Genomic DNA, 14,165 nt, shown 5'->3' with positions numbered 1-14,165 from the left:
TTTGCCTCCTCCTTACCTATTTAGTTCTCAATTCAGCATCATTTCATTATGTCCTGAGAGTGATTTTGCTCTGGTTCCCTCATTAGATCACAGACTCCTTGGGGACGGGGCAATACCTTATTCATCTTTGATCTTTCATCCTTCTGGATTGTGGTTTTACCTAGAAAGGAATCAATACATGAGGAACTGAATTAATTTATGTTGCCTCTTACTTTAACAAATGCCTTTTACTACTAACAGCTAACAAATTATTTGTTACTGTGTATTAATCTCCATTAATCTCCATTAATCTCCACCAGGCATAGTAGGAGACTAAGGAGTTAGGGGATCATGATGTCCTTGAAGAGGTGGTAATCCAATTGAATGGCTAAGGTAGGGATCTTCCTTACACATGGCAGATACCCAATATTTGTTGGTTAAAGGACTGTTGAGTGAAATATGGGATGGTTTTAGATGAACGATGCCCTTTGCTACAAGGGAGAACCTGATGGAGAAGTGAAAGGATCACTGGACTAGGAGGAAGATCTACCCAAGCTTCAGTTTGCTCATCTGTAAAATCGGAATGACAGGGGAAAGCTCCCTTATATAAGCTTTTGGGGACGATTTAATGAGATAGTATATGTAAAGTGTTAGACACAGTGCAAGGCATGTGGTCAGTCCCCATTAAATGTCGGTTGCTGCGGTGGCACTTCTGAGCATTGTGGAGAACAGCATTCAGGGTGGTGCTGCTGTTGTCCTCGTCGTCGTCTTCTTTTTCTCCTCCCCCCTCCTCCCTCTCCTCCTACTCCTCCTTCTCCTCTCTCCTTCCTTCTCCTCCTCCCTCCTCCTCCTTCTTTTATTTTAGAGAGAGGCAGTGGGGAGGCAGAGGGAGAGAGAGAGAGACTCAAGAAGACTCCCTGCTGAGTGCAGAGCCCGATGTGGGGCTCAATCCCATGACCCTGAGATCATGACCTGAGTGGAAATCAAGAGTCAGATGCCCAACCAGCTGCACCACCGGATGCCCCAGGATGCTGTCTTCTTTTTGCATGAGGAGCAGTTATAAACAAACCCTGGCTTTTCTTTATAAAACTGCTTTTGAAAATTCACTTCTAAGTATTTTTGAACTAATTTTATTGTACAAATAGTGTATACTCATTTTAGAAATCTTGGAAAACATAAACAGAAAAAACATTATGTATAATCCTGCATGGATCAACACTTAACATTTCAGTGTAGTTTTTTTGGTATTGTTTTCTATTCTTTTTAAATTGGATTTATTTTTAAACTGAATTGATTTTATAAATATAGTTTTGTATCCTGGTTTTGCACATAACAGAAAATTTTTTTTAGGAGCCTTTTTTTTTTTAAGATTTTATTTACTTATTCATGAGAGACACAGAGAGAGGCAGAGACACAGGCAGAGGGAGAAGCAGGCTCCATGCAGGGAGCTGGACGTGGGACTCGACCCCGGGTCCCCAGGATCACGGCCGGGGCTGAAGGCGGCGCTAAACTGCTGAGCCACCCGGGTGTTTCAACAGAAATTTTCCATATTATTGCAAACTCTTTGTAAATCTCATTGTTAATGATTGTGTAAGTTTGCACTGTTACTGTACCGTAGCTTTTCTATTACTTCATAATTGTATCTACAGATATGATATGATTCTTTCTAATTATTTATTAAGTCTTTATTCTTAAGATAATTTCCCCTTTGGGGTGTTTTATTGAGATCTCTAGAGATACTTAAATATTTTCTAGGTAGTGCTTTAAGTGGATGGTGGTATAACGAGCTAGTGGCTTAACATAATTGCCTTTCACCTGGAAGAACATGTGTACATACTTGGAAAGAACAGGAAAAATATTTAATCTCCTGGTGTACTCGAATGATTGCTTATCAGAGTCTCTGACCTGCCACTATCTAAATCAAGTGAGAAACGAGAACGGAGTTATGCAGGTAGGAGGCAGCTGCTCATGGCAGGTTTATCGACGTCCATCAGCAGTCTGTTAAGGAAGGGCTTGTTTTCTTGGTATGTGTCAGGGTTTATTCAATATCTGCTGTTTGGACAGATCGTTAATCTTTATCGTGGTGACACATGAGACCGTTTTGACCTTTGTAGTTGGACCATTATTCTGCATGGATGTATATGCAGAATGAAGAAAAGCTAAGTTGGTTTTTCTTGCTTTGTAAGATGCTCACCTTGCTGGACATGTTGGATTGGCTGTTTCAAGATATCTGTATTTTCCTCTATATTTTCACATTATGGGGCAGTGTGGGTGGGTAGTGTGACAAAATGGAAAAAACAAAGACTTTGAACTTATCTCTCTGAGTATGAATGTAATTTAGCCACTTACTGATCGAGCCCAGGAAATTCATATGGCCTTCTGAAGCGTCAGATTCCCTCTCTGTGAAATGGGCACAGTGATGCCCAAGGAAGTCACTCCATATGGTGGAAAGAGCACTGGGTTTCAGAAGCCTAGGCTCAGAGACCCAGCCTTGCTCATGAGCTGCGTGAGCTTAGAAATGAGGTATCCTGTCGTGGAACCTGCAGTGGGGTGGTGATAGCATTTCACTGTTGGGTAAGTGTTAGTATCTAACCATGCGGCAGTGCGGGTGGCTGTCCCTGATGGAGCCTGGCTCTTCCGCAGACTGCCTGGATGCAGTCTGCACACTACTCCTGGCTTGGGGGCTGGCGCCACCTTCTCAGTTCTTGCCAGTTTGTGAATGGTTGCCTTTGGGTTCCCCTGCCTGCCAGAGTCTCTTCTTCAATGGGGACACGTGCCACTGACCCCCCCAGGAGTGACGATGCCTTTCATTCTGTGTCCTCATTGGGCTCTGTGCCACATTCACCCCCATTTCTCTTCTTGCACAAACACTCATCTTTTGGCTTCTTGAGTCTCAGCCCGAACATTTAGCATTGTTTCTTTTCAAACTCATTTTCTGCTTCTTCCTTTTCTCCCTGCCCTTGACCTCTGTGTTTCCCAGAATGTTGTGCACAGGCCCTCCAGTCTTCTGTTGGCACCCACACACTCTGTTCTCTGGTGATTGTCATGGCACTCGGGACCCTACTTCTTCCTGTGCACTTGCCTTGTCCCCATCCAGCCATCTTGGGTCTCTTTGTCCTTCTGGGCAGCTCCTCCATACTTCAGACTTTGTGTGTCTGAAGCTCTGTGTTGGGGTGTTGTGGTCACTGGCCTGCATCTCCCATACCACATGGTGTCTCTGCGGTGCCCCCAGCCCTGAGGCCCCTGCTCTTCCTGCTCTTGGCCCCGCCACCCCATCAGCACCCATATCTGCTTGCTTGGCCAAGTCTCTTCGTTCCTAAATAGTGGGGAGACTAGTTGGACTGTGGCGCCCTTGCTCACGCCCACACAGCTGTGTGTCCCAGGGCCCGTGCCACACCTGGCATGCACTAATATCATCGTTACGGTTTTCATTGATTTGTTTAATCATGGTAAGATACACATAACATGAAATTTACCATTTTAACTATTCTAAATGTATAGTTCCATGGAACTGTGTATGTGACACTGTCGTGCAGTCACCACCACCACCATCTGTTTCCAGGATTCTCTTTCTCCTCTCAAATAGAAGCTCTGTGCCATTAAACACTAACTCCCATCCTGCACCCCCAGCCCCGGTAACTCTGCTCCACTCTGTCTGCATGAACGGGACAGCTCTGGGGTCCTCCTAGGAGTCGGACCATGCAGTAGTTGTCCCTCTGTGATGGGCTTACCTCACTGAGCACATGCCCTCCAGGCTCATCTCTGTTGTGGCAGGGTCAGGATGGCCTTCCTTTTTTTAAGGCTAGATGATATTCCCTTTTATATATAGACCACATTTTGTTTATTTGTTCATGGATGGACACTTGTCAGTGAGGACTTGCACTTTCTACGAAACCATGTCCTGTCTTTCAATATGGGCTCTATCGCTGATAAAGATGACCTTTCATCTTTATCTTTTCTATTTGCTTGTTTTCAGTTATTTAAAAATGAGGTGGGCAAAAGGGGGCCTGCTTATTGGGAACCCCCAAGAAATCTCAGCATTATAATGTTGAAAGATAAATAATACTATTCTTAGGAAAGCAGTTCCAAGGTGAACTTGGTTTTTATTTCTGTAACTGGAGGCATCAGAATTGATTCTAAAAGTGTAATTTCAAATAGTATCAGGCCATACCTCTAAAACTCTGTATTCTTTTCTTCTTCCTTAGTTTTTTTTTTTTCATATTTGGAAGAAAAAATGTACTTTTTCTATTCTTTACCTATTTAGACTATTACAACTGACCTATTGCTAAAATGATTGTCTCAGATCATGACTTAGAAGGAACATAAATAGCTAAACTGTGAAATCATGATGTGCTGGTTTTATGCCAGTGTCAGCTCATGAAATGGCAAATGGCCTGTGGTTTTTTTATGGTCAAAAGTTTGGGTGATCATATTTTCTGCTTCTATAAGAAATAATATAGTTAGGTGACAGTTAGGCTTTCTTTACAGATGTTCTTCTTGCATGATTTTTTTTTTAATTTCTGGGACAAAGAATAACTCTCGAGGGCATTTGGTGCTCTAGTTTGACTGCCATAGTTGTTGGGTGTTCTGATCAAAGTTGGACAAAATTTATAGTGATGTTAGGGGATGAATGGATGTGTTCCCCTCCTAAGTCATATGTTGAAGCCCTAATCCCCAGTGTGATTTAGAGGTAAGGGCCTTGGGAGGTGATCATGTATACACTGGGTCTAGAGGATAGGACCCTCATTGGTGGGATTAATGCCCTAGAAGGAGAGGAAGAGACACAAGACCTCTTTCTCTCTGTGCACACGTGCAGAGGAAGGCCATGTGAGGGCACAGTGGGAAGGCGCATGCTGCAGACCAGGATGTGGGCTCTCACCAGGGGCTTCCCAGCTCCAGAACTGTGAGGAACATGGATTTATGGTTTAAATCACCCAGCTTATGGTATTTTTGTTATGGCAGCCAGAGCAGAGTAAGGCAGTTGATTTTTAGTGAAATAAATTAAGGAGTCATCACTTCCCTCTGACCAAATCATATGCTTATGAGAATGTTTGGGTCTATCACAAGCTTCATTCCAGCTTGGCATGTGGAACACAGGTTGGTACCACTGTGACCTCGAGCTCTTCTGTTTGTGTTGTCCTGATACTGGGTTTTGGTGGTCGAGCCTGATCTATGTGGGGGGCAGGAAGCTGCTGTCATCTCGAATTGGAATCCCAACTCTGTTCCTCTCTTGAACAAATCATTTTATCTCTCCAGACTCATTAAATATTTTTGCTGTGAGACATTTTCAAACATAAAGGTAGAAAGAATAATAAAATGAATTCCTGTACACCAATCACCAGCCAATGGTTAGTAAGATCTTTATACATTTACTTCATCTCTTGCTTTCTTTATTTGCTGGATTATTTTAAAGAAACCCTAAGACATCATTTCATTTCATACCTTTGTTCTTTGGTATGCATTGCTAAAAAAAGGACATTTTCTCGTATGACCATAATGTTAATATTACACTTGAAAATTAATGGTTATTTTGGTGGCATTTCATATCAGTTCACAGTCACATTGCCCAGATTGTCACTGAGCTGTTTATCACCTTCAAAAGGGGGATAATGATGCCACCCTTTCCCCCTTTTTGGCAGGAATTTTGTGAGAGATGATTGCATCCTATTTGGATAAAATATATTGAAGTTCTGTTATATACCATATCTCTTGCCTTATAGATTCTGTAGTCTGAGAACCTACTACGATGTTTGGTACATGGTAAGTGCTCAGAACATGTAATTGTGGACAATGATTGCACATATTTAGGTAGCTCTGAGTTTGTCCTGAAACAGCACTGGTCCCTGCTAATGGCAGGAAGGACAAACTACATAGACCCCGCCACCTCTTTCCTCTCCCCCCAGCTCTTTCTTGTCTCTGAGCATCTCTACTTTCCTTCCCTGGACAGGAGCCTTCCTTGTCTGCCTGGCAAACCTGCATTCATCCTCCTCTGCCAGCAGTGAGGTCCCCGCACCAAACGTCACAGAGAGGGGACACACATGTGAGGCGCGTGTGAAATATTTGGCAGTTGCTGCCCTGCAAAGCCAGGGTCTCATCCCCACTGCAGCCAGAGGCACTTACAGCTTTGCTGTCTTCCTCCGGAGCCCCTCTGCTGCCTGCACCCGTCACCCCTTCTGAGGTTAACCGTCTTAGCTTGTTCCCTCTCACACGTGCCGTAGGCAGCTTCACTGCCAGGTTTTCTTACATACATACAGCTTGTAATGCTGTATTAGTGTTCCTTCTGTGTCCTTACTCTCCTCACCCCCCACTGGTGGACCTCAGACATCAGATTTCTTCGGTAGCCATATGTGCTTATACTTGTCATTTTTTCCCTATAGTGTAGCAAAACCTCCAAGCACTGCACTCACGGCGTTTGCTTCTGGACTCCTGTGGCCCTCGACAAAGACCAAATGTTGTTTCTTCTTTATGAAGCCTTAGCAAAATCAGGTTTCCTACATGCTCTTCTCCCAGACTCTGATCCGACTTCTGTGAAGTCATTTACGAGAAATTATGACGTTCTATTTTTTTAAAATTTTTATTTATTTATGATAGTCACACACACACACACACACACAGAGAGAGAGAGAGAGAGAGAGAGAGAGAGAGAGAGAGAGAGGCAGAGACATAGGCAGAGGGAGAAGCAGGCTCCATGCACCGGGAGCCCGACGTGGGATTCGATCCCGGGTCTCCAGAGCCAAAGGCAGGCGCTAAACCGCTGCACCACCCAGGGATCCCTATGATGTTCTATTTTTGACACTGAAGTGGACACCTTATACGTCAAGCCCACAGCGCTTCCGTGGGAGGAGTCCAGCTCAGTGCCATGGGCATGCAGTGGATGTTCGATGCAGGTTGAAGGCATGAATGCAGGGGTGAGTGAATTCAGTGCTGGCTGAAAAAACTGACAGGGAAGCAGTAACTTGATGAGTGAGGAAACTGTGACATAAGCAGTCGTTGAGTGGCGGAGCGCCTCAGACGCTGATTTCTGCTCTTGTTTGTGGAAGTAGAAGCACTTGCAACATTGTGCTTCCCCAGCTAAGGGGCACCTGGAGAAGGAGTGGCCCTGGTGAGGGTGACGGGTGGTACCCGGGGCATCGCTCCAGTTTCCGGAGAGTTAACAGGCAGACTATCCTGACTGCAGGACACCTGTTGGTGACTCTGTGGCTGCTGGTCTGCACTGTGAGGAGAGAGGATGTGTGTTCATTCTGTTCTTTTATTTTACTCTTTGAGAGAGAGAGAAAGCGTGCGTACTTGAGTGAACGGGGGAGGGACAAAGGGAGGGAGAGAATCTTAAGCAGACCTCATGCTCAGTGTGGAGCCTGACGCGAGGCTCGATCCCAGGACCCAGAGATCATGCCCTGAGCCAAATCAAGAGTCGGCTGTTCAACTGACTGAGCCACCCAGGCTCAAGCCACCCTCTTTTATTTCACTCTTGAACAAAGAATGATTCTGTTCTGCCTTTTTAAATAAGTAAGGTCAGCCAACCAACAGACACCTACATCCTTTAACACCTTCTGTCCTCTGAGCACTCTTAACAAGTTAAGGGGTAACAGAAAAGATGATAAGACTCTCTCCCTTTAAGGAACTTGTAGTCTAGTAAACTGTATTTTTAGCTGGTAAACCTTAAAATTTAAAGGAAAAATAAGTTACTATTTTTCTAAAAATTTTTTTTTTCTAAGTTGACTCTTTTTTCAATACCTAGAGAGACAATGAGAATCTAGCAGCGATGAGCACCCCCGGCCTCCAGATTCTGATCTCTGAACACTGTTTTACACTAGAAGGATCCAGGGCTTCTTGAGAAATGGTTTGATTCCAGGTCTAGGACTAAAAATGAGCTAGAAAGAGCAAGCTGTTGATGAATAATGGGGCCTTATCTAAAGGACACATGACTCCCACTGGCCAAAAATAGAGTGTTTGAATATCAAAAAAGTGTAATGGCAATCAATTGAATACCAAATATGTAAAAATCTACCAATTTGTAATGATCCTAAGTCCTATATAACACTCTGGTCATCACTGGAGGTAGTTCTTTACTCCAGTAAATACATGGAAAACCTTGGGACGCCTGCGTGGCTCAGCGGTTGAACATCTGCTTCGACTCAGGGCGTGATCCTGCAGTTCTGGGATTGAGTCCCACATTGGGCTCCTTGCGGGGAGCCTGCTTCTCCCTCTGCCTGTGTCTCTGCCTCTCTCTCTGTCTCTCATGAATAAATAAATTAAATCTTAAAAAAAAAATTAGAGGGAAAGCCTCAACAGTTCACTAACACTCTTTATGGTATCATTTGTATTTCAGAGTAACCGACTGGTTGATGAGGAAAAAAACCCTTCCTTATAGACAAATTCTAGGTTTTAGGTACGGAGAAATTAAAGAATCACAGAGTCACCATTTTGTAATCCTTGATAAAATAACAACTCTGGGCAACAACGTGGAGCAGATGCTCACGTCTGTGAGGAGAAAGGTCGGTGGGACCTTGCCAGTGGGTGGGCACACCAGCAATTGGACGTAAGCATTTTACTCTGGATCAGAAGCTCCAGAAGGCATAGACGCTCTGGATATGAGTGTGATGGGAAGGGTAAGAGCAGGAGAGTTTGCTGATAGTCGTCTCAGGAACTGAGGACATCCCCACATCTCCTCCCCAGGTCCTGGGGCAGGTGACCTTCCACCTCAGCAGAAGAGTAGCATTTCAGCTGCTGGAGAATAAGGATAAGGTCGGTCTGACTGGAGCCACCTGGCACAGCTGGTGGGGAGGGCCCCGCTGACAGGGAGCACGAGTGGATATTGAGGTGTTCACCCACTGCCCTGACTTCTGCAGAGCCCTGGTGGCGCCTGCAGCAGGTTCCTCCCCCACGTTGAGAATGACCAGACCTGAAGGAGGAGTGGGGACACAGAGGCCAGGGGTTCCCTGGCCCAGCAGGAGGAGCCTGCAGCTGCTCAGCCTACCTCCGGGCACTCACGGGGTACCTTACTTTCTCTGTGGGAAAGCCAACCTGTAGCTAAGCCAAGGAACGTAGGAGCCTTGCAGGTGGAACTAAGCTTCACGAGTAGATTCATTTCCATCTTCATTTTAGCAGAGCTTACTGAGAGGGCGTAATTCAACTTACTAAGGCACCTAGACCTGCATGTAACACTAGGCAGATTAGGTCATTTGCACGCTGTCGGCTGGAGCCCTTCAGGAGATTCACCATCTGTGCATTGAAGATGATTTCATTATTTAAAAAATTTTGTTCATCTTGCAGATTAACATTACTGTGCTATATGCAGAGTTAATTCCGGTTGCTCTCCTGCCCTGGTGTTCCCCCGAGGATGATGCCTAGACACAGGAGATGCCTGTGGCAGCAGCTTCCCAGCGAAAATGTGTGTCCTTGCCTGGATATTTCTTATTTCCGGTCCCCAGTCTTCGAGGAGCACTGGCCTCATTTCGCAGTCTTTGCCTGTTCTTTGGCAACCCTGTCACCTTTCTCTCAGGTCTCCCCATCTCACTGCACTCCACGTGCCCGTCTGCCAGTCACTGCTTTCCACTGCTTTCCCTCTTTCCATCCCAGTTGGCTCAGAGAGGTTGAGTGACGTCAACCAGCTGTGCCTCCCACTGGAGGGACAAGCCATTCCTCTGAACGTGGGTCTGACTCTACTGCCCCAGGCCTCACTGGATGGGAGTGCTCCCGAGGTGTCCCTCTGAGGCCAAGGTGTCCCCCTGTCCTCAAGCCCTCCACCTTTCCCTGCAGTCCGTGGCAGAGCAAACAGAAGCAGGTGGTGTGAGCTCCCTTCCCCCTCCACCCCTCCCTCCTGTTTTCCCTTCATTCTTCTGAAGGGACCAGTGAGGAGACCACCGGCGTCCCGCCAACACAAGGTCTTGAGAAGCCCTTTAACTCGGGTGGTCTCAGCATTCCTGTTTGCAGACAGGGCATCGTAATGCCCACCTTCCTGAGTAATTAGGCATTTTGAGGTGTGTAGCGTGCTCCAGAGCTCTTGAGCCCTGGGGTGCTACGAAGTCTGTGCGAAGTCTGTGCATGCATCATGAGCAATAAGCATTCCCTGGATCTCTTTCCCTCTCCTAGGGAATGGATGGGGGATAGGGCACAGCAAAACAGTCAGATCTCACAAAGCTTTCTTTTTGTACCAAACTGTTGACTTGTAATTATTCCCTTAAATATCTGCTATATAGATGGACTAAACTCCTTGGGGACAGGGCCTGGTGTTTTGCTTGTACCTCATAATTTCTGGAGAAATATTTGTCAGGTAATAAAATACACCGATTCTTCAGTCCTGTGTGCCTACTGACTTTCTTGGAATTTGGTAAGGATTTATTCTCTTGGGAAATGAAACCTTGTATAAGACAATAACTTCCTTTTTTTCCGTGTCCCCAAAATGGAGCTGTTGCTAGTGATTATGTAGATAAAGTGGCAAGAACTTCTTTCTTTTTGTCTCTTACGATCAATGCCCCTTTATTTGTCAGAAGATTGGACTCAATGGACTGTCATGGATTCGATTAATAATTTTATTTTGCTCAACCTCCCTCCCAAAAAACCCCAGAGCCCCCTAAGTTTTGTTAATTAACCTTCTTTTTAAAAATTTTCTCTTCAGAAAAGAAAGATGTGACTCAAAGCCTAGAGAACTACACATGCAAATGTCCTGGGACGATGGAGCTCCTCACTCTTCCGGGTGGCCCTACCCTGCCTCCAGTGCCCTTCACCAAACTTCCCATTGTCAGGTAAGGTGGGCCTGTGGTTGTTTTCTATATATCTTTACAAGAATTTCCTTTTTTTTTTTAATATTTTATTTATTTATTTATAGTACAAGTTGGGGGGGGGGAGGGTGAGGGAGGGGCAGAGTGAGAGAGAATCTCCAGCAGGCTCTGCTCTCGGTGTGGAGCCTGACATGGGGCTTGATCTCACGACCCTGAGATTAGGACCTGAGCTGAAACCAAGAGTCGGGAACTTAATGGACTGAGCCACCAGGTGCCCCAAGAGATTCTGTTTTGGATTGGCTAGGTACTGGTTCATTATCTCATGAAATCTCCACAGCAGCGCTGGGAAGTGTAGCATTGTATAAATGAGTGACATTGTGTCACTGCCATGATCAAGTGCCTGTCAGATGGTGGAGACAGATGCAAACCCTGGTGTGCCCTGTTCCAAAGCCCACATCATGACCTCTGCTGTGATGACCGGAGCCTGACCTTGCCTCTTCTACTTAAAAGCTTCCAGTGGTTTCCTGTAGATTTAGACCTTAGGCCCCTGCAGTACAGGAATGGGTGTAGCTCCTTGTGTGTAGTGTGGTGCCTTCTCAAAGGCTCTACCCGCTCCGCGAGTCATCCTTCCTCCTCCCACTGTAATCCATCAAGGGCACGCTCATGCTTTCAGACTCATTACAGGCCCAATTTTTAGGAGGCTTTTCCTGATACTTTCTCCTGCTGTCCACCACCCGCTCTTGGTTAGAAGGGTCCTTGGATTCCCATAGCACCTGCTGCTTCCCTCTCTCTTGGTATCTGCCACTGTGTCCAGTCCCACTTCACGTCTTGCAGGGTTTTAGAGAGTGAGGGCCTTTTGGCACATGCAAAGTGGATACTTAAAAAGGGTTTATAAGCTAATCCTATGAAATGGTTTCAGAATTTCTGAAAGATTTGTTTGAAGACTGAAAAGAAGCAGTGGAAATTTGACATTTTGCTGTTCATAGAAGTGCTGTAACTGCAGGATACCACGTGATGAAGATGTGACCATGTCTGCAACACTCCTGGCTTGGCTGTTTTTCCCCATCTTTTGTTCAACATTGCAGTACAGTCAGGAGGGCCTACAGAGTCACATGAACAAGCCACTCAACCTCCCTGGGCATCAGTTTGCTTAAGAAGTTTTAAAACCTATGGCATTAGGTTATTAGGAAAAGAACACGTAGAAGTCTGTGGTACAGCGCTTGATAAATGTGAATTTGCTTTCTCCTTGCATTTCCTTGGAGGCAGGGGTAGCACTGCCACATGAAATGGTTTTTTTTTTGCCAGGGTGAAAATTATGTGCCCCTGAGAGGGAGGACAGAAAGGGTTCTTAGGTACAGAAGTCCTTAGCAGGCTACCCTTAAATTTTAAGATGTCTTGATGGGCACTTGTGGAATAGTTCATCAGGCACAGTGGACAAGCTGCCCCATCCCAAAGCCTAGCCCGTGGTGGGAAAAGGTGCTCTTGCTATTACTTGGAATTTCTCAGAGGATCCAGTGTGAAGGTCCCTGAGGGAGTGTGTGGTGGTTTTGTTTTGTACTCTGCTTCCTTGTGGCTGATATAAACTCAGGAAATCAGGGTCCATGTTGGGCCTTTCTGTGTGAAAGACATCAAATAGAATGTGTTTGATTTGGAATTAAGGACATGGTATGTTTTTTAAAATTAAAGACTAGAAAAGCCTTCCTTAATAATTTGTCATCTTCATCATGACCTGGATCATTCTAAAGTTTAGGCAGCCTTGCATAATAGAACATCCTGAACCTAACAGAACTTTCTAGGATTTTGCTGCTGCGTCTGGATCCCCACGCTGTCAGGACCTCTGCCAATGGAGCTGGGTGGGTTGGTCCTGGCAGGTGGTTGGGGCTGAGGAGAAAGAGTCCTGTTCTCCACACAGAGACACCAGAAGAGGGACAAGCTGGGTTACAGAGGCAGCCTTGAATGGAAGTTAGAGACTTTGGGTTTATTTTTCACTAATGTATGACCTGGGTTCTGTGAGCCTTAGTTTTCTAATCTTTAAAATGGCCTTAAAAATGGTTCCTCATGAGGCTACTGGTTTAGTTTTAGCAGAGCTGATGCATATAAAAGTGTGGAGCACAGTGGCTGGTACATACTAAGTACTCAGTAAATCTCAATTTTTGAGTAGGAAACATTTTACACCTACATTTTCTTCATCATCATCATCATCATCATCATCATCATCATCATTATTTAGAGAGAGAGGGAGAAGGAGCAAGCATGTGCAAGTGGGGTGGGGAGGGGCAGAGGGAGAGAAAGAATCCCAAGCAGATTCCATGCTCAGCTTGAAGCCCAATTTGGGGCTCAGTCCCACCCTGAGGTCATGATCTGAGCTGCAGTCAAGAGTCAGGGACTCAACTGAGTGGGCCACCAGGTGCCTCAGTACACCTAAATTTTCAAACAGTGCATTGACTGAAAAAAAATTGGTGATGCTAACATTTGATCCCTTAGCTGTCTGCAAACAATACAACAGATTGTGCAGAAGCATAATAACCTGACATTTGGGCAAATTCTATTAAATCTACAGTGACCAGATTTTTGGCCATGTATCTCTTTCACTGTGAAGGTCCGTGTGGCCTCTATCGGAGAGCCACCTCTGAACAGCTAGATGTGGTCCTGGACTATTTTTAAAAAATTGGTTTCATGTACTACCCACTATGTGTAAACATGCTCTGAATGGTTCTTGGAGTCTTTGAACTAGAGAGATCAGCCTTGTTTGTCTCAGTGACTCACTTGTTTGTCAGTCTTGCCTGATCTCATTAAAAACTAGAACTATAAACTGCATGTGATCAGATGTAGGAATCCTATGGATGGGTTCTTTATTCCATGGTAGCATTAGCACCACTGGCAAAGTGGAAGGAAATTCCTTTGGAATTTCCTTTGGAAAGTCAGTGTTGGTGATGCCTTCTGGGTATGACTGGAGCCCTTACTCCTATTGAGGACTTTCCTAGTTTTAGACAGTGAAGCCATCTCCTCAGCTTCCAGGAAGATACCTGTGTGCTCTGTAGGCATGGGAGCATGACCTGGGCTCACCCAGAAATACTTTAAAGTAACATGATACAGGTTAACCAGAAAAGGAGCCCAAATACATCCCTGCTATAATTCTGTCCTAAAATTCAATTAATCAAATATTTATTGGGTGCCTGAGATGTGCTTGGTCCAATGGTGAACTGTGGGGCTTCAGTCTTGATCAAACAGGAGCCAAACTCACACCAAGTGGTCAAGCAAGAGGCTGCCAAACCCATATCCCATTCCTGCTGCCCAGAATGAGCACATAGGAAGTCCCCTTAAAACTAGAAGCTGTCTTATTCCTTCTAGAACTTTCCATAAACTGATGATGTACACAAAAGCAAGTAACAATCCTGTGGACTATTCACACACAGCAAGTTGAGAATTATTAAAGAAGAAATGATAATAAAGCTTAGATGCTAT

The 14,165-nt window shown here is 45.1% G+C and overlaps 1 protein-coding gene across 1 annotated transcript in view; it reads left to right on the top strand.

Moving 5' to 3' along the window:
• Positions 1-14,165, top strand: part of TRAPPC9 (trafficking protein particle complex subunit 9) — a 542,263-nt gene that overhangs the window by 90,741 nt on the left and 437,357 nt on the right. Inside the window, exon 12 of the mRNA XM_055314325.1 lies at positions 10,598-10,724. Coding sequence (XP_055170300.1) covers positions 10,598-10,724 — 127 coding nt within the window. The remainder of the gene's footprint in view (positions 1-10,597; positions 10,725-14,165) is intronic.

This window comes from Nyctereutes procyonoides, unplaced genomic scaffold (assembly GCF_905146905.1).
Source record: "Nyctereutes procyonoides isolate TBG_1078 unplaced genomic scaffold, NYPRO_anot_genome, whole genome shotgun sequence".
NCBI lineage: Eukaryota > Metazoa > Chordata > Mammalia > Carnivora > Canidae > Nyctereutes > Nyctereutes procyonoides.
Note: the sequence above shows the minus strand (reverse complement) of the source record. Positions and strands in the feature narration are given on the sequence as shown.